The sequence below is a fragment of the Rhinolophus sinicus genome, linkage group LG03 (assembly GCF_036562045.2).
Source record: "Rhinolophus sinicus isolate RSC01 linkage group LG03, ASM3656204v1, whole genome shotgun sequence".
NCBI classification, from domain to species: domain Eukaryota; kingdom Metazoa; phylum Chordata; class Mammalia; order Chiroptera; family Rhinolophidae; genus Rhinolophus; species Rhinolophus sinicus.
Genome location: NC_133753.1, coordinates 158,318,134 through 158,344,788, shown reverse-complemented (window position 1 = coordinate 158,344,788; position 26,655 = coordinate 158,318,134). Strand labels below are relative to the sequence as shown.

At 36.0% G+C, this 26,655-nt stretch overlaps 1 protein-coding gene across 2 annotated transcripts in view; it reads left to right on the top strand.

Moving 5' to 3' along the window:
• CWC27 (CWC27 spliceosome associated cyclophilin) overlaps window positions 1-24,562 on the top strand; it is a 178,937-nt gene extending 154,375 nt beyond the window's left edge. For both annotated transcript variants that reach the window (XM_019743827.2, XM_019743838.2), the window contains exons 14-15: window positions 603-706; window positions 24,147-24,562. In XM_019743827.2, the coding sequence (XP_019599386.1) occupies window positions 603-706; window positions 24,147-24,309 (267 nt within the window). In that variant the 3' untranslated portion in view covers window positions 24,310-24,562. The remainder of the gene's footprint in view (window positions 1-602; window positions 707-24,146) is intronic.
• Window positions 24,563-26,655: the final 2,093 nt, after the last annotated feature.

The window sequence follows — 26,655 nt, the reverse complement described above, 5'->3', positions numbered from 1 at the left end:
CATCAGCCATTTTCTGTGTTTTAGATTTTTTTCTACATGTATTCCCAGGATTGGAATTATTGGATCGAAGGGAATGATCATTTGAAAGTTTCTAATACATATAAACAGCTTTCTAAATCACTCCAGTGTACCCATCTTCCAACAGTTAATGTGTTCATTTATTTCACCTTCCCCAACATTTTTACATTTTTGGACATTTGGTCAATGAAATATGCTATTGGTTGGTGTTTTGTTTTTGATTTCGCATATCTTAATGAAGTACCTCCCTGTCTTGTGGACATTGAAAAGTTAGCTATTTATAAAAGCATGCATTTTAAAATTTAAGTGTCTTCTATATAAGCAAATTTATGTTCCCCAAATAAGAAAATAGTCATGTGTCTCTGAGGTACAATGTCAGTGCAAATGCAAACCGAGTAATGTCAAGTTTTGTGAATATCAGTCACTGTTACAGCTGGAAGGCAATTTTGTTATTTTCCTTCAAAATTAAAATTTTACCTAAGTGTTTTACATCCTGGTAGCATATTTTGTAACAAATTTAAATATCTCTTCTAAAATTATACTTATCCTTATCAGAAAATTTAACAGTCTTACTCTTATTTCAGACCCTTGCGCTGCTGAACCAGTTTAAATCTAAACTCACTCAAGCAATTGCTGATACTCCTGAAAATAATGTTTCTGAAACAGAAGTAGAAGATGATGAAGGATGGTAAGTAGATGATAATGAAGGATGATTTCTTTATATGAACCATGAAAAGATAGCCTCCGAGCACCATTGTAGGGCTCCAGCACCCTTTACTTCATTTCATTTCAATAAGCATGTATTGGATGCTTAGTGGGTTCCCAGCATTGTGCCAGCCAGTGGGAAATATACAAGACATATATGACCATATCCCAGCCCTAAATAGCTTTCTAATATTGTGGAAACGATAAGACTCACATCAAACAACTAAAAAACAGATTTAAAGGATTCTAAATTACTAATTTCTGCACTTTCCCACAAATACTTTAGAATTCAGCAATCCATTTCATAATCCTACTAAGTTTCTCTTCAAATTTATGACCTACAGGAACCTAGAAATACATGCATAGTTAACTTATTTTTATCTTTGGATATTTTTCAGCTTTTTAAGACACTGATAAGAAATAAAGGAATTAATGACTTGTGCATGTCCTGTGCTTAGCACTTTATCCTATACTGGCAAAAAGAAAGAAAAAAAGACTAAGAATTGTGTTTTCCCTTATCACACTCCTCTGTCCTCCAGCTGACTTCACATGTAGTATATTAGGCCTCCCCACACCTCGCTGCTTCCATCCCCCACTGCACCCTGGCTCAGGCACATTGCTGCAAGCAAGCCAGTGGGTCACCCCCCACACATGACTCACCCTCTGGCGCCTCTGACCTATCACATGTGCCATTACCCCAACCCGCATCACAGCTTCACTCCTCTCTGCCAAACAGCGTCGCTGCCCTGTTTCAAAACCGTGTGCAGCTCTCGCATCCTCCAGGAAACTGGTCAGCAAGATTTGTTGAACAGTCACAAATGTAGAAGGTGGAGGAAGGAGTACTGGGACACACATGAGGAAAGACATGAAAACACTCATTAACAAAACAGTTAAGCAAGTAAGACTCTGAAACGATATATAACTTTAATCAAAAAGGCTGAGGACGTGATGATTTGAATGGAATAAATCCTACCTACCCTAGGACCCTGGAAATACTTGTGTATTTCTCTGAATATAGTTCTGTACGATCTGGGTTATGATGCCAAATTCTTTGTGAAACCCTGGGTTTCTATTATTATGTATCTTTGTTTCTATTATTTATGTATATTTGTTTATACTTAAATTCAAACTTGCTTAAAGACAGAAGCTGGCTGCCCCTATAGTTCTGTGCCAAAGGCGAAGGTTCAGTGAGTATTGATTGACCCACAGAGATAAATGCACATTGCATAGAACTTTCTGGGTTTTATGTGACTGGACAGGTTTAGTTCTGTTTTGGATTCCTTGAATGTCTCAAAATATCTTTCAAGTGTTTTGGGTTCAGTCACCACACTCAAAATGTTTTGCCAAGTCGTCTTCCCCTTATTTTTGAATCCATATGCGTTTTTTTAAGGAAATATGATCCATGTGTTTCTGATTCATTTACACTTAACTCATCAACAGGGTGTTTTGTAAGAGCAGTGTGATGCCCAATAAGTTTTTTTAACCTTTTTGTAAGCCATTTAAGTCCTTTTTTATTGAACAGGAAAGTCACCAACAAATTTAAACCCAGAAGTTCTATTTGAAATTCATAACCCACAGGATTCAAATTTACTTTCAACTTGGCAAGACAACTTAACTTCCCAAGGTTCTTCCTAGCCCCTTGTATTTTCTGATTTTGAATTCCTCATTAGCTTCAGGTATCAATTAGTGTTTTTTTAAAGTGTCGTTCTTGTTTTTGATATGATTTCACAATACAATCATTGTTCTAACATTCTCATTAGAAAGTTAAACAAATGGGAAAACTTCACCAGATAGGGGAGAAAATCGCTGGTCAGTGATGTTAGCCAGTTCTCCATCTGGGGAACAAAAATAAGTGGTAAAGGAAGGGGAAATATGTTAAAGGAACTATTACCAGGTTTTTAAGGGGTTCGTTTTGCCTTTCGATTGCAGTTTCCCAAACAGAAAGTCAGAACTGTATGCTATGTACCTGCACATTTTTTTTTTGTATTTGTTTTATCTAACATCTAATAAAATCCTTTAGTGTTTAAGGCACTTACAGAATCATATATAATATCGGGGGCCCTTATATAATGCCCTTTTATTGTGATATAGACTATTGAAATTTTGTAACCTTATAAGCAACACTATTTCTGTTCGTAAATAAACCAGTTCAGCTTTATCAAGTCTCTGGTGATTTAGATCATCTCTCATAAAGTATATTCCACTCAGAAAAGAAGTCTTGTATTCAAGATGATTTATAGCAAATACTATGAGTGCCTGGCATGTGCACGTGTGTTATGCATAAATTACATGGCTCCCAGACTGTTTTGTAGGTCACGGTTGCCGCTTTTCTAAGAAGTAGAAGTCAGCCAGTGCTGTACTACTCTGTCAGGGTCTGTTATCTGAGGTAAAATGATTGCTTCTAAGACATTTTTATGTGTCCGCATGAGTGACCACACATTGAGGGATCATTTTCATTTTCTGTCAAGATAGAAACCATTACCAATTTGTTATGTTTTCTTTTACTTGGCAAACTGTTCTGTTCGCATTTTTGGCGAGGCTGCTGTATTGGCATGGTATACAACAGATATTTGGGTACCATTCAGCAGCATTCTATTTTTTATGCAAAAAAAAAATGGGAGGGGACGAGAAAGAAAAGAAATATGATTCTATTGTAAACACTATATATGGTGTTTGATAATTATTTCCAGATTTCACTGTCTAACAAGGCATTTAAAGAAGTGTTATTAGTAGATCTAAGCTGAAATGCATGATAGAAATTTTTCACCCAAAATTATTAGGATTCTCCCCTTTGTTGGGATATATACTGCCAATACTGGTGGCAGTGGTGGGCACCGGATTTCAGGGTAGCAGCTTGGGTCTCTTTGCCACTACATTCCTTTGCCCCACACATTACACTCTCATATATTATAGAATCCTTCTTCAAGCATGGATTTTATAAAACCGATTAGATACATGGCTGGAGTCATCAGCCAAAGGATTCATATGACCATGTGGATGAAGTCCATATGCCATTTTGGGTTTGTTTAGATAAAGCTTGGTTAGCTCCCAAAAAAGTTTTGAGAGAGCTGTGTCTGACAAGGCAGTCGAGAGACTTATAAAAAAGAAAGCCACCTGCTCCTTACGCAACAAACTCAGCATTCCAAGAAGAGGAGAAAAATTGAATCTATGAGAGTATATTGTGATCGTGTGCAGCTTAACTATTCACTACTATGTTCCATCAAAAATTCTTTCCAGATTGTTAAAGCTAAGATTAACCCAAAACTTCATAACAAATATACATGATAAAATAATACACAATATAAAGGCCTGTCTGCCTTTATCCCTCCTTCTCTTTTTCTCTCCCCTCCACCACTTTCCCATAGTATATACAGTATTCAGTATTATAAGAATTAGGGAAACACTAACAACTACATGATTGCCTCAAGTAAATAATAATTATTTCTATTATATAAGGAAAGGATATTTACTGTAGAAAAAACAGAATACAGACTTCTCAAAAAAAGTAAATAAAAATCACCTGTGATCCAAAACTCAACAATAAATATTACTTTATACATGTGTATACCCCACCAGATATTTATATGCATATACATATTTTAAGCAGAAATAAGAACATATAATACTACAGTTTTATAACTTGCTTTTTCCTTCAGCAATATATAGTGAATATTTTTCCTTGTCATACATTATTATATAATTTTTATATTTTTTTATTATGGCCATGTAATATTCCATTATATGGTAAACTACAGTTTACTTGATCAGCTTCATGTTACTGGATATTTGGGCTCTTTCCGGTTTTCTAAATTACTATTATTATATATACAACACTGTAATAAACATCCTTGTATCTTTGTCATTGCTAATTTTCTCAGGATAAATTTCTAAAACTGGAATTTCTAATCTGTGGGTATGTATGTTAGACTCTTGCTAAATATTTTCAAATGGCCCTCCCAAAATGTCAGTCCAATTTATACTCCCAAGTAAATAAATCATTTTTATGACTTGCTTTTAGGGCTGTTAGAATCTCAAGACTTATTTAAAGTACTTTGCAGTGCTTAGTGAAAGAGAATAGATTTTAGAAAAAATGCTTTGTCTTTGTAAATTTCTTAAAAATACAGTCTTGTTTGCTTCTGTTTTTAATAAAGTTGGTATCAATTTCAGTGTAATTCTTCAAGATCCTCAGCTCTGAGTAATCTTCTTGGTTCTGAAGATTGGTTCTTGGTTCTGAAAAACTCTCCTTCTAAGATTATCCTATAGGTTTTTTGTAGATACTTTTTATTATGTTGAGGAAGTTCCCTTCCACTTTGTTTGCTCAGAGTATTTCACATGAATGACGTTGAATTTTGTCAAATACTTTTCTGCATTAATTGATACGATCTTGTGTGTTTTTCTTCTTTGACTGCTAATATAGTAAATTACACGCATTGATTTTCAAATATTGAATAGCCTTGCAATCACATAATAAACAACACCTGGTCATGGTGTATTTTCCTTTTTATTTTTGCAGAATTGAGATTGCTAATACTTTGTCAGTGGAATCTGTGTCTATGTTCATGAGGGGTACTGCTCTACAGTTTTCACTTGTGCTGTTTTTTGTGTAATAGGGATATCAGGGTAATGTTGGCCTCATAAAGTGTGTAGGGAATATTTCCTCTTCTATTTTCTGGGGAAAAAAGATAGTGTAAGATTGGTGTTATTTCGTCCTTAAATATTTGATAGAATTTGCCAGTGAAACTAAATGAATCTGGAGACTTCGTTTTTAGAAAATAATTTTAAATAGACTGTTTTTTTAAAAACAGTCTAAAACTTTCTCAGTACAGTTTTAGGTTCATAGCAAAATTGAGCAGAAAATACAGAGTTCCCATATTCTCCCTGCCCTCCACCCCCTCCCCCAACACAGCCATCCCAACTATTAACATCCTGCACAAGAGCAGTTCATTTGTTAAAATTGAGGAACCTACATTTACACATTATTATGACTCCAAGTCCATACATTAGGGTTCACTCTTGATGTTCTATGTTCTATGGATTTGGACAAATACAGAGAGTGCCAAAAAAATGTATACACATTTTAAGAAAGGAAAAAACTATTAAAATTGTAATAATATATACCGATAATAAAAGATGAATGCAATCCAGACACTTCTGATTATGGCGAACTACTGCTTGAGCAACTTTGACCAAAGTGCCCACTTGTATACATTTTTTTGGCACCCCAGTATATAATGACATGTATCCACCGTTACAAAACCATACAGAATAGTTTCATCACCCCAAAAATTCTCTATGCTCTAACTATTCATCCCTCCCTCTCTTCCTAATCCTGACAACCACTGATCTTTTTACTGTGTCCATAGTTTTGCCTTTTTCAGAATGTCATATCGTTGGAACCAAACACTATGTAACTTTCTCAGATTGTCCCCTTTCATTTAGTGTAATATGCATTTAAGGTTCCTCTGTGTCTCCTTATGGCTTTATAGCTCATTTCTTTTTAGTGCGGAATAATATTCCATTGTCTGAGTACAGCACAGTTTATCCATTTACCTACTGAAGGAATTTTTGGTTGCTCCCAAATTTTGGCAATTATGACTAAAGCTGATATGAACATCCGTATGTAGGTGTTTATGTAGACTTGTTTTTGGATAAATACCAAGGAGCATGATTGCTGTTTCATATGGTAAGAGTATGTTTAGTTTTGTAAGAAACTACCAAACTGTCTCCCAGAGTGGCTGTACCATATTATATCTCCACCAGCAATGAACGAGCATTCCTAGTGCGCTACATCGACACCAGCATTTGGTTGCCAGTGTTTTGGATTTGGGCCATTCCAATGGGTGTGGAGTGGCATCTCATTGCTGTTTTATTTGCTTTCCTAATGACTTACGACGTTGATCATCTTTTCACATTCTATTTGCCATCTGCATATCTACTTTGGTGAAGTGTCTACTAATGTTTTTTGCCCACTTTTCAATCAGATTGTTTATTTTCTTATTGTTATGTTTTAAATGTTCTTTGTATATTTTGAATAATAGTTCTTTATCAGTTGTTTCTTGCAAATATTTTCTCCCAGTCCATGACTTGTCTTCTCATTGTTTTTCACAAAGCAGAATTTTTTAATTTTAATGAAGTCAAGCTTATTCATTATTTCTTTCATGGATCACCCCTTCGGTGTTACCTAAAAAGTCATCGCCATATCCAAGATCATGTAGGTTTTTTCTTATGTTATCTTCTAACAGTTTTATACTTTTGCATTTTACATTTAGGTCTATGGTCCATTTGAGTTAATTTTTGTGAGAGGTGTAAGGTCTCTGTCTAGTTTCATTACTTTTGCTTGTAGAGCATTTCTATTTTCACAGACATATTTTGTTTTTGGATGTCTGCCAAGATCCTTTAATGTAAAATTTCATTGTTTCTTTTAAAAGCACTGGTTAAGTATATTTTTAGCCAATTATCAGTCACTCAGATTAATTAATAAGATTATACAAAATAACTGACAGAGTACAAGTCACTTATACTTGACTTCAAAGTAAATATACACCCTTTCTGTGCTTTGTTTACTCTTACTCTTCTGCTGGTAGCAGGAGAGAAACGTGGCTCAGGATCCCACCAATTCATTCTTGAAGCAGTTATTTGCATGTGCTATCCAGTTGACCTTTGAACAGCGTGGGTTTGAACTGCAGGAGTCCACTCATAAGCAGATTTTTTTCAAGAAATACAGTCAGCCCTTTTTATCTGTGTGAGTCACATCCTCGGATTCAGTAACCCCACATCAAAAACCCACGGATTCCCAACCGTGGAGCGAAAATACTATTTTCCATCTGAGTTTGAATTTACAGATGCAAGGGGTCAACTACAGTTAAGTTTTGGGGGAGTCAAAAGTAATATATAGATTTTTGAGTGCATGGGGGTTGGCACCCCTAACCACCCCGCTCACCATTTTTCAAGTGCCAACTGTATTTCAGGTACCCTGCTAGGATCTTTATGTTATCTTCTCTCATTAACCCTCACAAGAGCCTCATGGAGCTCATGGATTGGGGACCAGTTGTGGTAGATATGTTTCTTAAAACTCCATCGGATAATTAGTATTATTCCCATTCTATAAATGAGGGAACTGAGATTCAAAGAAATTAGGTTATTTGTCCATGATCTCACAGTAATAAATGGTGAGACTGTCGTTCACACATAAGAACCTATGCTGCTTCCATTAACCCAGCTTTTACCAACAGGGATTTCATCATAAAGTAAGAATCAGGAGGATAAGAACAAAAATTTAACGTAACTTTCAGAGACCTTTGATTCTAAATAATGTCTGTCTTCTGGAGCTGGTTACAGCATATATCTCACCTGTTCTCATCTTTGGCGTATTTCCACATTCTTTTAAAGAAATGCACCATCATGGATGCTCTCTACAATCCCACCTATTGGATTATCTCCTAATTATAAAGTGGGCTGTTAAATCAGACTGCCTGGTTCAAATCCCTGCTCTGACAATGACTCCTGAATGACCTGAGCAAGCAGCCTCTCTTGCATGCCTCAGTTTCTTCATCTGTGAAGTACAGATAACAATACCTACCTCAGAGTTATTGTTAGAATTAAGTGAAATAATTCATGCAAAGTAGTCAACACAGCGCCTGACTTTTAGGCAGTGCTCGGGAAATATTAGGTGTGAGAGACGGAGGAGGGTGCATGGTACTTGGGTAAAATTGGTAAGGCTTGACAAATGACTCAAGCAGCACAAACTAAACATTCTAAATTAAATTGGCAGAATGGTAGTTATACAGTCCTCTTGTAATAACCTCAAAGAAAAGTATATAAAGAAAAGGTGAATGTTAACGTACATCAGTTATGTTATCTGTGACCTAGAAGGAATGTATATACAGAGGGTACCAAAAAAAAGTCTACACATTTTAAGAAAGGAAAAAACTGTATTAAAATTGTAGTACTCAATATATACCGATAACAAAAGATGAATACATGTTATGTGTACACATTTTTTGGGCACCCCCGGTATATTCATTAAATTTGCTAGTAGTACTCAATGGTTCTATTAGGTTGGTGCGAAAGTAATTGCAGTTTTTGCAGTTATTTTTAACCCTTTAAACTGCAATTACTTTCGCACCAACCTAATATTTTAAAATCTGTTGAGAAAAAGAGAAAAGTGTAGTAAAGCAGGTGTTTAGCTGAATCCAGAGTGGTGAGTATAAATTTAGCAATCATACAGAAAGGAGGAGAGTAGACAAAATTACCTTTTCTGTTGGGAATATACAGTCATAGATTGTGGACTCTCTCCAGAATCTTTTTTTTTTCTTTTTAGCAGACAGCCTTTTGGAACAGATAAAAGCTACACAGGCATAAGTAGTTTATTTCTATTGGAAAGAAAGTTTAAAGAGCAAAGGTCCTTGGGATTAGCACACTATATAGTAAAAAGTCATTTCACGGTGGTAGTTCCAGATAACAACAAAGCCAGTACAAAATAAAAGTTGCCATTGTACACAGGCAATCAAGAAATTATCAACAAGCACTCTGACACTTGAACCATATCTGAAAGCTAAATGATGCTTAAAGCAGGATGGAAAAATCTAAGTAGTAAGATTCCAGGTGGAATTTAGTGAAGCAAGGTGTATAATTTATACATAGTTGTTTATATTTCTTTAAAGACAGTTTTAAATAATATGTCATTTTCTTTCATGGAGTTATTAGGTGAAATTAATAGTAATTGTCATACTGATTTTTCAAATAACCTAATTTGTGTTTATAATATATGTTCAAGATATAAAGCATTGAAAAACGACAGGAAAGGAAAAATCATTAGTAATTTTATATCTCACAGATAAACATATAGATGCTTTTATCTATCCTTACTTTTTCCAAGAATGGAAAAATTCATCTTTTTTTTTTTTATTATAAACCTTCATCAGTGAATAATCCAAAAGTTAAATATTTTGCAAATTCATGTTGTTTCCTTAGGCTAAAGGAAGTTAAACTGCTGAGTTAAGTCTGTGTTTAAAACAAATTATTTTAATTGAGCAAAATTTAAATATAAGAAGATGCACAATTTGTATCTCTTCACTTTTGTGAGTTTTGACAATTGTATACACCCATGGAAACCCCACCAAACCAAGATGTAGAACATTTACATTACCCGCTGATTCTCTCATGCTCCTTTTCAGCCAGTTCTCTCCCATCAGCCACTCTGATTTCTGTCAGCTCAGGTAGGTCTTTGATGACATTTTTGCTAGATTGCATTCCAGAAAGTTGACTCATTTATACCTGTACCAACAATGTATGAAGTTGCTGGTTTCTCCTTACTCTAGGTATTATAGGTATTATGTGAGCATGTATGTGTTGCAATATGTCACAGATAACAGATTTAGATATACTGATCTTTGCCAATTTCTACTTTGTATTATTTCATATTTCTTTGTTTACTGGTCAAGTTGAGCTTTTTAAATATCTTAATTGACCATTTATATTTTTTTATTGTTGTAGTGGTAGTTGTCAAGTATGTAGTCTAATGTGATTATATATTTGTTGATTTACAAAAGCTCTTAAATATTAAGGATATTATTTTTTGTTTTAAATATTTTTACCAGTTTGTCATTGCCTTATAATTTGTTTATGGAGATTTTTGTTTTGTTTTGGTTTTAACGCAGAGTTTTAAATTTGCATTGCCAAATCTGGCAATCTTTTTCTCCATGTTTTCTGCCCAGTGTCATTCTTTAGCTCTTCATAACCCCAGGATTATATAAATACCTAGCTGTATCTTTCTGTAGTCTTTGTATTGTTTTGTTTTTTATTATTAATTTATATCCGTAATCCATCTGGAATTGATTTGTTGTATTGTATTAGGTTAATATTATAACTATTTTTTTAATTGCTAACCACCACAATTGAATAATCCTGTTTTCCCACTGATATTAAATGTGTCCTTTATCATAGAAGAAGGCCTTATGTATATTTTTCAGTCAGTTTCATTTTCTTACATGGATCTTTCTGTCATTTCCTGGGTCACTACCTCACTGCTAACTTATTGTAGCAATATAATACTATATAATATCTGGTAAGCAACTTGGACCGTTATTGGTCAACACATTTTTTCCTCTAAAGCTTCAGTGGCTGGATAATATGCTATAATTATTTTGTTAGTTAACCACACTTGGAAGAAGTTTAGACAATTGACCATGGAGTCAATAAAAAGACCCTATTATTTAACAGGTGGCCGCTACCTGAATTGTAGCCCTAGTGCCAGAAAGGAAATAATCAGTCTTTAGACAAACCCCCTACCTTCAAAGTGATGTAAAAGATCACATGTGGAAAATAAGTAGCATGAGGAATAAAAAAAGAACAAAATCTAGGATATTTTATTGCCATTTTCTGGTATAGGTATATAAATATTTTTATGAGAAGTTTAATCGGAATGTTTTCCATCTCTCTGGTACTGAACAAAAGCACAAAGGTTTAACAAAGTCATAGAGTGGACAACCTCTCACTTTTATTTTATATGATATGCATCCCCATGACATCTAGAATGCCTACATATAAATAAATACAAACCATAAAATCCTTTTCCAAAGACATTCATTAATAATCTTTCTACTACCTGCCATTTTTAATTATTAATATCCCTTCTCCTCTCTGGTATTAATGCAGATAATTAAGTTAAATGTAATAATAATGTCTGTTCCTTGTGTGCAGATAATTCAGTTGACCATGATAAGTAAAATGTTGGGTTTGAGCTGTTTTTTAGTAGAAATAAAAGTTATAGTAAGAAGCTAACTTTTAATGAACATTTATTTAAAAAGCACAAATCAATCTTTTTTAAACCTATAGGTTAGATGATGTTCTTATGCCCAAATTATATGGGAAGAATCTGAGGCACAGAAAAGTTAAGTAACTTAGGTCAAGATACATAGCTAGGAAGTTGTAGATCTCAGAAATTAGACAATCATGCTTGGCTCAATAGTTTAATTCTGTTTTGGAAGACATTATCTCTTATTTGTGATTTTGTATTGCAACAATTTCTCTAACTGAGCTAGCCTGTATATTTTTTATTTTTTCAAATAAAGTAGTGCTGTTCTTTCAAACTGTAGTAATAAGGCCAAACAAGTGACTTCAGGACTTTATTAAATCTTAGTCAAGAATTACCTAGCCCCTTTAAATCATGGGAGATACTAAGTCCATATTCCTAATATTATAATACTTGTATTATTTGAAGATTTAAAAATCAAAAAGTTACTTAAAAATTTGTTTAACTTGAACAAGAAGTTCCTGCCGTATTTACCCATAATTTTTCATAGGAATATAATGGAAATAAGTAGAGTGGTTGTGATCATGGGATTTGGAGTCAGACCGAAATCCCAGCTTGGAATTGACTAGCTGTGTGATATTGGGCAAATTATATAACCTTTCTAACCCTGTTCCTTAAAATGTAAACTGGGGGAATAATATTTGTACCTTCCTGGTAGATGAGTTTGTAGATTGAATGAGATGCTATTTTTAAAGGATTTAACAGGGTGTCTAGAACAATCGGTGATCAATAAATGTTTTGTTCTCATCTTCAGTGTTGTCATTGATATTTTTAAGAATTTATTTCTCTAGATTTGACTACTATCTATTACAATGATTATTAGAATTTACATCATTTATATAATGTTTGACAGTTCTTATGACCTTTTCTTAGTTAGCCCATAATAAGTTGCAGTTGTTAATGTTAGTTTCTATCATAATTCTTAACATTCTGAAATAAAATAAATTTGAGATTTGAGATTGTTTACAGTGAACAGTAATGCCTCATTAATGAAATATTGGTTTTTTTCCCTTGAGGCTAGTACCAAAAAGAAAAGGGGAGGGGGACATCAATTGGAAGTATAATTTAAATAGAAAGCAAAAGAATATCATCTCTTGGAGAACAGCATTATAAGCTCAGTGTAATGTAAGTGTTTTGCTTCCATTTCTCTCTTAGCCAAGTTCTAAGTTCATGATAAAAATGAAGAAGGACTGTGATTATACACCACGTTCCCTAGTTAGTGTGTTCATTTTATACAGGGATATAAATAATGCTGCAGAAGACCAATGTGGTCCTTTTATGAATAGATCTTGTCAGAGTTGCTGGCCCTGGAAAGGTGATTATTTTAATTCTAAGCCCTCTATTCAATCCCTGATGTCACTTCTTTTTCTCCTTTTTTTCTTCTGAATGAAGAAAACTCTTCTGTATTGACTCTGTGCTTTCATACAGTTTGCCCTGAAATAAGTTTCTATCACATTAAGGAAGTTTGCTCTGTTGATGGATTTGTTTTGAGAGACAGGCAGATAGCCATGTACCCCAGCTGCTTAACAGGCCTTTTTGTTTGGGGTCTCCATCTTCCGCATGTTGTTTTGTCAGTTCACTGGCCATAGATTATTTGTTATTGGCTGAGCAGTTGGTGAAACCCAGAGCAGGTGTAAGAATAATTATTCCTGATTTATTCTGGAAAGGCTCTGTAATCTTTCCACCTGTGTCTTGCTGACTATTAAATATGTTAGATAGGCAAGAAAGCTGAGAAACTGTATTCCCATGTTGCTGAAGATATTTTGAAAATTACATCTTTTCACAGTTGCTCCAACAATACTCAATATTTATTAAAGACACTCCATAATGTGAGGATTTTTTCTTCTTTTTAACTGAGGGGGGGGAAAAGGCAATTTTAAGAGTTGGCTTTTCAAAACCCCAAACTGAGGGAAAAATATTAACATTCATGCAAAGTTCAGAACAAAGGAGGTTTTTCCCATGTTAACGGTGAACAGTAAAAGAAAATCCACAGGTTCTCATCTTTGGTTTCTTTTTCTCAAAGGCCAGTGTCCATTTTGTTCTGTGCTTGGTTAACCTAATGCTCTGTTTTCCTGTATTTGTTTTGTTTGTTCAAATATTTTTCATTTTCTTATTCCTATTTTTCCACTGTTAATTATTAAATCTCTCTTCTGAGGTCTGGCCATTTCTGTCTGCATATATTTTTGTTTTGTTTTGTTTTGCTTCCTTTAAGTCGCTGTTTCTGTTTCCCATTTTGAGACTTTCCTTCATTCTTACTTTTCCGCCTTGATTCCTTTCTGCTCTTCAGCCTTTTCAGCTCCTCGCAGTCATCTTTGTGCTGCCCTGATGGACGTGAAGAACACCAGTGACTTCACTTTCTTAGGCTTTTTTTACACACTTTGATCTCTGGACTCATTCATATTTTGTCTGTCTGTCTGTCTCTTCAGATGAATTACTGTCATCTCTACTATCTACTTCATGTTGAAAAAGGATTCACACTTCTTTCTTCATACGTGCTGGTACTTTAAACATTTACCTTCGTAATTCCTAAAGAGCTTTGAAAATGTATGAAAAGAGAACCCTACATTACTTGTAATTCGTGATGGAGAAAAGTCATAAAATTAAAAATTCATAACGTTTTCACTTAAATATTACATTTTGATAGTTAAAATACAGAAATGAAAGAATCGTTCAATTGTATTTATAAATATATTCTAGAGATCACAGGAAAAATGTCAAGAATTTTAAACAAAAATGTCATTTATGTTTAAACAGTATCAAAAGTGAACTGAGAATCATAGAAGAAAATATGGTTTGTGATATTTGGGGTCCGTAATGTCATTATTCTCTCTATGGCTAGTTTATGACCTCATCTAATCTTAATTAGCTCCTGAAAGACCCTGTCTCCAAATACAGTTACGTTGGGAGTTAGGGCTTTCAACATATGAATGGGGATGGGGGAACAAACTAGTCCATAGCACTAAGAAATTAACTATAGACTAAGTAGTTAATTAACTATAACTAAATTAACTATGGAGTCTACTTAAAATAAGATATCAGTATTGATTCATTAAGTGTAACAAATGTACCATACTAATGTAAGATAGTAATAACAGGGAAAATTTGTTTGAGGGTATAGGGGAACTCTATACTATCTGCTTAATTTTCTTTAAAACTAAACCTCTCTTAAAAGTAAAATCTATTTTAAAAAGTAAATAAATTTTGAGAAATATTTTTTAAAAGGGTAATGATCTACCCCATCAGATGCCAAAATTATGATAATTAAAGCAATGGGTGCATTATTCAACAAATAAAGTTGGAACAATTAGGTAGCCATTTGGGGAAAATTATTAAATTAGAACTTTATCTGACCCGGTATACCAAAAGAAGTTTCTAAACTGACAAGAGGTTAACAAGTGAAAAAAGAAGTGTAAAAGTGCTAGAAGAAAATATAGATGGATATTTACATGGTCTTAATATGAGGAAAGACTTCTTAAGTATGATTTTAAAGACAGAGATCATAAAAGAAGAGACTGCTCACAAAAATGGTAAAGTTCTTTATGGAAGGGAGGAAAGAAGGAAAAGAAGCAGAGATGGAGGGAGGAAGAAAGGAAATAGGTAGGTAGGTGGAACTCCATAAAAAACAAAATTAAAGGACAAATGACAAACTAGAAAAGATATTTACAGTTTATGCGATGAATAAGGATTTACATTCTTGATATACTAAGAATTCTCACAAATCTATATGAAAAAGAATGAATGTGCCATTTTTTTAAATGGACAAAGAAGACAAGCATACATATCACAGAAGAAGAAATACAAATAGCCAAAAACATAGGGAGGAGAATGAAAACAAAATTAATCTAACTATATTAATCAAAGCAAATTAAGGCATTCAGATGACGAGACTGTGAAATGGTGTATCTTTTCTGAAGGGAAGTAAGACAAAATATATGAAGTGCCTTAAAAATGCACCATTCTTTGTCCTAAGATTTCTACTAGTAGGAATTTATCCTAAGCATTAGTAAAGATTCTCTATTACAAATGATACAAATACCTTAAACAAAAATGAGGAATGTATCAGCATGGGAAGCTTAAGGAGTGGAGCTACGAGAGAGTTCAACCAGTGTCAGGAATCTCTGTCTCTTTTTTCTATCTCCTGTTCTATTTTCTTCTCAGTTGGCCACATCTATAGGTAGGCTTCCTCAAGTGGGTGGCAAAGACGGCCTCCGGAAGCTCTAGGCTTATGTTTCCATTATGGCCAACCAGCAGTTCCAGAAAAAGTCCTGAGTCAATGCTGTGTGAATGCCCATGCCCTGATCTAATCACTGGTTATTCTGGACAGCCCTCTACCAAGTGTCCCCTTCCTGGGACAAGGACAGGGGGTGTTATCACACTTCATCCATATGGACTGAGAGTTGGAAAAGATTGTTTCTGAAAGGAAAAGAACTACCAAAAGAAAGAATGCTGAGCCAGGCCAAAAAACAAAAATTTACTACAAATTTAAAAATCCAAATATTTATTATTCACATAGATGTTATTTGCAGTGTTATTTATAAAGGTGGAAATTTGAACAAGCCTAAGAATCCTACAATATGGGATTGATTGTAAATTACAGGATCAAATACTACACGATGAATAAAATGATGTAGTTTAGTTATTCATGTAAAAAGATGTTTGTGGTGCACTTGGGCATGAAAAGCAGTTATAAAATATATACATTATGATACCTTCAAATATATACATACACATGTATGTATACATACTATATACATACATAGATACATAGACATCCATAGAAAAAGTACAAGAAGCAATTTATCTGTGTTTACAGCAGTTATTGATGAGCTATGGAGTTACAGGTAATTTTTTTGTTTGTTTTATCTTGTTGCCTCTCAGGATTGTTGCACTTTGCACAAAGAAAAAGCACACAAAACAGTGACTATGTTGCTCATGCTATAAAAGTTGGAAAAACAAAATTTTTATAGTTCTTTGATTCTATAAATAGTTTCTGCTTTTTGAATGGCTTATGCTTGGTATAGAGGGGACATATTTTAAAATATATGTATAAGCCTTCAGTGTTAGGTAGGATCAAAAAAGTTATGTGTATGATGATGTACCTGAAAACACTTTGAAAAAGGCTATGCAGTATAATAGAATATTATAAAAATGATAAGCATTTATGCAAGCAGTTTATATGTAACATGTGCACACAAAGTGCAAAATAAATTGAAATGATAATAAGTGTTTGGACCACACTATTGCAGGCATGATGTTTGAACCCCACTCTGACTCTGTGAGGTAAGTAGGGTTCATACTACCATCCCCTCTTCACAGATGAGGAAACAGAGGTCTGAAAAGCAATGTGACTTTCCTACAGAAACATTTAGTGACTGGGTTGTACCTCAAACCCAGGCCTTCTGACTGCAATCCACAAAAGTTTCCATAGAAAGTGTTACGGAAACTCAAAGGCAAGAGCAGGTCCTGAGGCCCGTAAAAGATTTTTTGGAGGAAATGAGAATTAAACTCGGCTTTGAACGGACAGGGGGCATAGACCAGTGGGCAAGAGGTGGCAGGGCATTCCAGAGAAAGGACACGGCCAAAAGTATTCTGCAGCCCATCGATGATACAGAACAGGATATGGTCCCTTCAAAGAGTCAAATGTGGGCAAAACTTGAAAAGTGTTTTGTCTTGCTGAGATTTTTCTTAAAAAACAAAAATGACTGTTTTTGCTTCTCAAATACAAATCTTCTTTCAAGCTAGTCCCACCCCCACCCCTCCCCCAAAAAAACCTTAAACCGGATCATTTAAGTTTCTAATGCATAGTCCCATAGAGTTATTTACTTGGGTTTCTTAAGAATTCTAACTGAATGGAGAAATGAGAAGCTATCAACACTGTTTACTAAAGACAAATTATGTGGATGACAAAATTTCACCAAGGATGGCAAGGCCTTTCAAGCCCAGTAAAGGAAGGCTGTCTGAGGATAATATATACGTTTCCCGCCCATTCCATACCTCACAGAGACTAAGTGTACAGGAGACAAATGTCAATCATTAGGCAGTATTAGGCAGTGTAACGGGCCCATTTGAGAAAGATAAGTGTTGGCTTTTCATAGCATAAAGTTGGTGGTAGAAATACTTTGTTTTAGCTTTGTATTAGACTATACTTCTCTGGTATTGTGGAGTACTCACCTGGAAAATTGAAACGTTTATAAACATAATCACCAAATAATTTGGAATTGTGTGTTCATAATACCAAGGAGAAAGGTGAACAAAACCCGATTTCTAGCCAAAGGTTTTAGAGGTGACTGGCAACCCAGAAACATTTATTTCTTCAGCAAACATTTATTGAGGTCATCTTCTTGCCCAGCATTGGTCTCTGGTGCTGGTACCAAGGCCAATAAAACAGAGCCACCTGCAGCCCCATGAGGGAGACTAACCTAGAGCATTGTACAGAAGAGCATCTTGACCCTGCTGGAAAAAGAACGTGGCAGGCCTGTTTCCCAAGGAGATGACACCTCGGCTAATGGGACAGAGAGGAGAAGTGGATCACCATAGAGAGGCAGCAGTGAGGCAGGAGAGAGCAGTTTTTGTTCAAGAAACTGCAAATAATTTGGGATGTCTGGAGCATAAGATGTGATGGAGGAAGGTGACATAGGAGCTTGAAGAGAGGAGTGAAACCCAAATTATAGAGGCCATGTAAGAAATGCGGGTTTCATTGTTTAGACAGTGAGGAGCCACTAAAGGATTTAAAACCGGAGCGTTTTCATGGCTGCATCTGCATTTTTGACACACACACACACACACACACAATATCATTGACCACACATGGGCCCTGGGCTCTGCCCCTTGTACCTCCAGCCGAAGGGCGTGTCCCTACCTAGCATCCTCATTTTAGGAAATATTAGGAGAAACTGGGACTGAGATTCCGGAGAGCACTGGTTAAAAGCAATGCGAGGATCAAAATTGACAGTGAAAATTAACGCTTCTTTGTTTTTAAGCAACCTTTCACCTAAAAAAGAGGTACCTTTTCCTAAAAATGCTTCCACATTGCTCAAGACATTTTTGGAACTTCTTTTTTGGAATGCTTTCAAAACCATCCTGGGAGCCACACAAATAATCATTCTTATCTCTTTAAAGTTGCAATTTTTTTTAAATAAAAAAGTAAAAAAAAAACAGAGTTGTATTTTTTAAATTTTGTATTCCAAAGTAAGCACTACCCAATATCATTTTTTCTATCCTGCTCACTAGACTTAGCACTGAGTTAACTTTGATTTATTCCTAAAGTTAAATCCATCTTCATGAGATGAAAATTTGTTACCTCTGAAGACATTCAAGAAAGTATCTAGCCAACTACTTACTTACCAGCTATAAGTTGCTTGACCACGAATCTTGCAGGTTGCCTATGAAATGGGGGTGATAACATCTTTCCTGCCTAGCCCATGCAGTTATTGTGAAGATAATACCAGACAGCATGTGAAAGCTTTTTGTAGAGTGCTATCAATGGACACTCTTACACGTGTTTCCCCAAAAATAAGACCTAACCAGAAAATAAGTCCTAGCATGATTTTTCAGGATGACATCCCCTGAACATAAGCCCTAATGGGTCTTTTGGAGCAAAAATTAATATAAGACCCAATCTTATTTTCAAGGAAACACGGTATTATTGTTGCCTCACACTTTGCAGGCAGTTCCAAAATATGCATTTGTTCTGGTGGCTGTGTGTTCATTCCCGAATAGACTATTCACTTTAGGAGAGCAGGGCTTGGGTCATATTTGGCTTCGTGTCCCTGCTGTCTGACATTGGGTCTCACATGTAAACAGCACTCAGATGTTTGTTGAATGAATAATTGAATCTAGCCCCTTGCCTCATCCTCAAGCCATATATAAAAGTGGATAATACACTTGAGATTATTCAGTTAAAATAATAGGCTCAGAGGCCACTTAAGCTTCTTTAAGTGTGTGACTAGTTTGTCATTAGGAAGCACCTGTTCTTCATCTTTGAAGGGGCCAGAACAAATGGCTGATGAAATCAATCGACCTGAAAGTGTAAAGGTTCTTCAATTTAGTGCTCAGGTCTTAACTTTGGCTCTATTTTAAAATCACCGGGAAAACATTTTCAGTGACTGATGCTGGGGTCCCATCCTGGGACCATTGAATCAGCACCTTTGGAGGTGGAGGTCTGGCACTGATAGTTTTCAGAACGACCCAGTGGATTCTAATGTGCAACCTGCATTTGGTACGGGGCTCTACGGATTAGACTTTGAGAAACATTGCTTCAGGACACAGCCTGTCTAGTTCCGCATTAGGTACCAGAGGAAATGGAGAAGAATGGAACGTATGCTCCCAGTGCAGTCTCGGAGGAATAAAAACCAGCCGTCACTGAGGGAGTGCCGTGGAAAAGCCACACTCAGTGTAAGCCGAACTAGGAGAGGTCGTGAGAAGGTGGGCGTGTACTGAGCAGGAGACTCTGCAGATCCTGTTAGACATTTTAGAAGTTTAGCACAGAAATAAAGGACAGTCCCCGTACACAAAAGGAGGGTCAAGTGTTAGTTTAGCAAACGAGCCAGTACAGCCAGCAGGCCTGGCCAGCACAAAGGGGCTGAAGGCTTTGATTCACAACACAAATCACCATTTTTGGCACTGGGAATACAACTGTGAACAAGAGTCAAACTGTCTGGAATAACTGACAGTCTGCTCACAATTAAGTAAACAGGCAATTACAAAATGTTGAGAATTGATGAAAGAAACGAAATAAGGTCAGTGAGGTAGGAAGATCCAGTTGTTAGGGGGTTTTAAGGGTCAGGCTGAGGTATTTAAGCTTAATATAATAGACAATAGTTCCTGCTCAAAGGAATGCTATAAAAGAAATATGAAAGATTATTTTAGAACCTTTGGAGGATTAGAAGAAGGAGAAACAGTACAGTGGTAGAACAGTTAGGACACCTATAATTTAAGAGTTGGGTAATCAGTTCCTAAATTAGGGAGACTTGGAAATGGGAAAGCATGGTTTATAGAATTCCCAGTGAAAAAGATAGCTGTTTTCATTATATAAGCATAAATAATTTAAATGCATTTCAGTTAGAAGTAAATTATTAAAATTGGAATTCTATTTTGAGTTACTTACTATATGTCTGAGAATGAGTACCTCTCTAGCATTCCCCATCACTATGAAGTGCTGTCAGATCTCAATCTATTTCACGGTTGTGTGAGAACTTTAAAAACTGGATGTCAAATCAGTGTCCAGATTCTTTTCAACAATCAGGTATTTACTTTTGTTTATAATCCCACATAGTCTCATACAAAAAAAAAAAAAAGCTTACCTGTCAAACATAACCTCTGTGAAAATGGTAAGCCTCCATATTTCTGTAACACACTCAAGTCGGTGTTCTTATTGAGAATCTGAGCTTATATAAAACTTTTTATTAATCAGAACTAAATTTTTGTCTTTGCCTTCAAGTGAACAAATTCTAAAATTTTCATATGTAAATGATCAGTGTGTAAATATTCACTGCTCTTGTTGGGCCAGTTCCATGACCAGCCACAGAGTGGCTAGTACTGAGTTATTGGTACATACAAGATTGTAAACGACCAGACCCTTATGTACTCAAATTAAGTCTGTATTATAAATCTGCATGTGTATTCTCACAGGAGACTGTAAAATGTGGGCATGCTTTCAATTCATGCAGTCTGTGATTTATGGAGGCACACAGGTCAGGAGTTTATTATGCCGAAAATCTTAATAACTGTTTTGTTTGCTTTTTAAAATGAAGTGATTGAAGCATGTTGAAAGATAAATGGGTGAAGCATTTTGATTATGCTTTTATTTCTATTAAAGATTAAATATTATTGCTGAGTAACCAGCCATGCTAAGTATTAGGATATTAAAGCTGAAGGAGTTTGTAAGCTGATAGCCCCTTCTTTCCTCTGGGTTTAGGTTTGTTATTAATCACAGTGTTGGATTTGTTTAGTGCAGTGGTGTATGAAACAAACAGTTGAAGAAGACAGCTACTTTAATTTATGACTCTGTTTTTTCAAATTTGCAGGACAATCTATTTCTTTCTGTGGACTTTGTGCTGTGGTTCACATGTCTAGATGTCATTTCTTATACCAGAGCCAACTAAATCCAATAGTTGCAAGATTGTCTCATGGCATAGGAAGGAGAAAGGGGCCTTTTTATGGTTTTAATTGACAAATTCTGGTAAAGTCATTTTGAAACATGGATAGGCCCTATTAGAAATGGATGTTACACCAAACCTGTCTGTATTTTAGGGTAGAAAAAGGGATAGTTTTTTAAATAGAAGAATGTATATATGGAAAGGTATTAATAAGTTAACTGAAATGTGGTTTTTATTTTTTGATATCAATATAGGAGTATTGAATAAAATTACTTTAAGGGGCATATGATTCCAGCTCCTTCCTAGTTTAGGCTTGGGTGTCTGCACAAGAGTCAACTTGGAAGGTTGCTAAGCACTTACTGAAATGCAGTAGGGGCTGGGCTCCCCGTGATGTACGGTAAAGGACTTTTAACTGGACAGTCTTGCCACTTTTCTAAACTGGGACCTCAACAGAGGTAATACATTTCAAGTTTCTAAAAAGTGTACTTTGTGGGACATGCAGCACAGATTGTAAGAAGTATCAAAGAAAAAGACCACCTATTGATATCTGAAACTGAAGTAAGGGAGAGTTATGCTTTTAGGCACAGTCTCTCTGAGCAAAGCAGGTTGCAAATCTTTATATAAATTTGGGGGTTATGGATTGTTTAGGGGTTGACATCAGCTTCAGAAGTCGCATTATTCAGGAGAGACTGTCCGTGATTGGCTGGCTTTCCAAAGCGTGTTCACTGGAATGAGTCGGCCACTGGCCAACTCTCAAAAGCATAAGTCTGTCACTGGTTAGTTGGCTTTCAGAGGTGTATTTAATGAAGTGAGTCGTCGCTGATCATTTAGGCCTAGGCAAATCATCATTAATTGATTAAATCCGGTTTGATTGTGTTTCAAACTGGTTCTAGGGGTCACTCATTCCCAAGGTTGTAGAATAACCAGTCTTTTTTCTAGGAATTGGGGGCTGTTTTATTCTCAGGAGCTAATACTTAAATACTATAGGGAATTGAAAGCACAAGAAAATCAGAATCTGAGGAATCCATCTAAGCAATGATCCTACAATGCATTTTCTAAAGGTGTTCACTAAAGCAACAGGAAGTATGAAAAGTCAACAGTTCTCGTGTGTGAGAGGACATGTTTATGTATTATTGAGACCAGTTATGAATTTGATGCAAATAATGTTTCATTAATAATAAACTATAGAAATGTGAATGTGATTTGCCTCTTTTAGTAAATTAGACTCTAGGTCATCCATATAATAATATCACTAGTACTCATTGCATTCCAGTGAGCTGTATCTAGGATCACAGGGGGTGGGAATGGTAGGAACACTCAGCTTTGTCAGCCCTGGTGAACAGTCGCTACTGAAACCTTGTCACTAGTATCACTGATATTGTAATGTTTCATTTCTCTCCCAAAATCTGTTTAGGATTCTTTAAAATCCAAGTGTATCCTTGGGAGTTTGTCACATAAGTAACCTTCACTCAACATTTGTGCTACTGCAGGGATAAAGAAACTACTGTAAGATTTGGGTTTCATCTGCAAGTTACAATTGGTGTGTGGTATGGGGACTGTTAATCCTTTAGGCAATTTGGCCCTATCTGCTGTGATAAAGAAAAGTGCTGGGTACACCTATTTTAAAAATTGCTTAAATAATTAGTGGGGGGAAGCCTTAGTACATTTGTTTATATATTAAAAAAATGAACTTTTTCTTTCCAAATTCGTTCAGCTTCCCTGAAATCTGGTCTTTTGACATCCCCATTTATTCCTAACACCTCCTAGTGGGGGCAGAGCCAATCACTTGCATATTTCCCTACTGCTAAGGATAGCCGGCTTATGACCACTTAGGATTCAAGCACATGTTGATACCTTAAGACCAGTAAGCATTTGATAAAGAAGGAAAGCAGGATGGTTAGATTTGTTGTAATCAACAGTAAGAGGGAGAAATTAGTCCATGGAGCTGTGCCAAAAGCTTAGTTTCCTTTCATACCAAAAAAAAAAATTCTTTTTAACCCAACAACTCCACAGAAAAGGGAGTCATAACACTATTTGAACAAGAATTTGCTTGACAGATTCCCCACTCTTGACCCATTTAACCACTGAAAATAACAAAAAAATCATATAGGGCTGGTTTATTGTCAGAAGTTTTGCTCTGCAACCTGGCTTACTCTGGCTAAAGTGAGTGTGCTCTTTAAAGGAAGCTGGCCGAATGTTCCCCGAGTTTAGTTTAAGGAGCACTTCAGGGTAGCACTCTTTTAACCTCCCATCAGGGAAGGAATTTCAAATGAAGAATGAAGCAAAAAGACTCACTACTAGAAATTCAAGCCAACAGAGCAAACTCCAGACATGTTTTTCAAATTTGTGTGTTTTCTGAGAAGTTCGTTTCCATGTGGTATAAGCACCAGTAAACAATAAACCCCTCTTTGTGTTCTGTACCCTTAGCATCCATCGTGCCAGGGATAGTGTTGTGTACAATTTCCACTTTCCATTTTTATGCCAAAATCACTGAACCATCTCTCTCCCTCTAGGATGTCACATGTACTTCAGTTTGAGGATAAAAGCAGAAAAGTGAAAGATGCAAGCATGCAAGACTCAGACACTTTTGAAATCTATGATCCTCGGAACCCAGTGAATAAAAGAAGAAGGGAAGAAAGCAAAAAGCTGATGAGAGAGAGAAAAGAACGAAGATAGAGTGAGAGTAGTGATACCAGAACTAGCTGCAAGTGCCTGCAGTAAATGGCCTTAGAACAGTCATCGCTCCGACACCATCACTTCAGGGTGTGAAAAGAAGTATTTTTGAACCTGTTGTCTAGTTTTGGAAAACAGTTATCTTGTTATGTAAATTGTGGAATGACATAAGCAAATGCTTTTTGTTACTGTACATGCTTTTCTCCCTAATTGACCTTTTATATTGCTAAATCTGAAATAAATCACTTTCCTTCTAGTTTTCATGTTAACCATTTGCAGACTGTGCAAGCCTATAATATGTGAAGGCTTCCTAGTCAAGATTTTTTATAAGAAGTTCTTTAAGAAAGACTATATGAGGAAAACCTCCCTGGCATTCTGTTACCACAGTACTAACTTTGGAATATTATTTTTTAAATTATATAAGATATTGAATTTTTTTGATTCGCATATAAATATCTAAAAATAACCCAGTCAGTTAGACTCAATAGCCCATGCCTGCAATCTTGAGGAACCCCAAGCGCACATCCACACCTGCATGTGGGCTAACACCTGGGTTGCTTGGATGCGGTCAAGACACTAACACACAATGTCAGCCACGCTCCTTGCACCCCCTGGCCTGACCCCAGGCCACCTGCCCAGTGCTGTGCCCTCTCAGCACAGCAGTGACAGGAGCACAGCAGAGGCCCCAACCTGACCGGAGAACTCATTAAGAATTGAGAATTGGATGACAGTTACTCAGAGTGGTTATTTACTATTAAGTTGGTGCAAAAGGAATTGCGGTTTTTGCAGTTACTTTTAACCTTTTAAACCACAATTACTTTTGCACCAACCTAATGTATAGCAGCTGCATTTAGTCAGTTTTTTCTAGAATTTGAATGCTAAAAGTACACCACAGGCTGACTTTCAGTTACCTAGTAAAACCTCACCAGCCACATCTTTTCACGTAGTGTCTCATCAGCTCTCACTTTCAAAATGTGATCCAACAGGCTTTCTTTAGAGCACTGTTCTCAAAATATTGCAGTCCCAGGCACTACACTGCAGCAGCAGCAGCAGCAGCGTCCCCTGAGGACAGGTTAGAAATCCAAATTCTTGCTCTTCTCCCCACCACCACCCCATTCCAAGTGAATGAATCTGAAACTTTGAACCCAGAGGGCTTGGTAAATAGACTGCTGGTGATTCGATCTTTGGAGATTGGCAGTAGCTAGCAGTAAAGGTAAAGATGTGCATATCCGTGATTCAAAAATTCTAATCCTAAGTCTGCACCTTAAAGAAATGTTCACACATTGCTAAAGGAGAATTGTCTTAAATATAATCGAAGCATGAACTAAAAAATTGATAAATAAGTTGTCGTATAGCCATACTATCAAATACCTTGTATTGGTGAAGATCAAGAAACCAGATCTATGTATTAGCTTATCTTAAAAATCATGTGAAAGGGGTGGCCGGTTGGCTCAATTGGTTGGAGTGCAATGCTCTTGGCAACGAGGTTGCCAGTTCGATCCCCACATGGGCCACTGTGGGCTGTGCCCTCCACAGCTGGATTGAAATGACTGCTGATGGGAGCTGATGGATCCTGGAAAAACACACTCAAAATAAGTAAAAGTTAAAAAAAAAAATCATGTGAAAACAAAACAGGCCATCTATATAAAAATTTTAAACATGCAACATACCATTATATATTATTTAAGGATGTACACATATGTAGCAAAAACATAAAATGTATGGAAAGAGTGGTGACCTCTGAGAAGGCAAAAAGAAGAGAGGGAGCTTTGCTTATATTTGTAATGTTTTACATCTTGAGGTAGATGGTGAGTACTCGATCCTCAGACTATTCTCTATATATTTGGGTCTGCCTGATACATGTCATATTTTCTTCTTTATAATCATATCTAAAACCTGAAGTGAGAAGACAGAACTCCTAATACTAACAACAACCCTTTTTTTTTTGCTTCAGGAAGCAGGAGAAAATTTCAAAAAGGAAGAGAGGGACAGATTGGAGGTGTCAACCCATTCAAATGGAGGGTGATCAGACTCAAAGCCACCAAAAAAAAAAAGCCAGTGTTTGGAAGTGAGCCCTATCTTCCCCTCACCACAAAATTGTAAGATCAGTCACATTACAGATATTCACAAAGCAAAATTTTGTTTTCCACGTTCACAGAGTCTCTCATCAGTTATTATGAAATGCATTACCAGTAGATGTGTTTTTATTGAAAGACCCTACGGATTTCTCTACCGTTCCTCCTCAAATGTGTCCCCCTTTACCAGTGTGGTCTTGTCTCAAGAACAGAGGAAACCACAGGCTTCCAGAGCACAAACCTTGTAGGTTTAAAAGGATAACTGAATGACAAA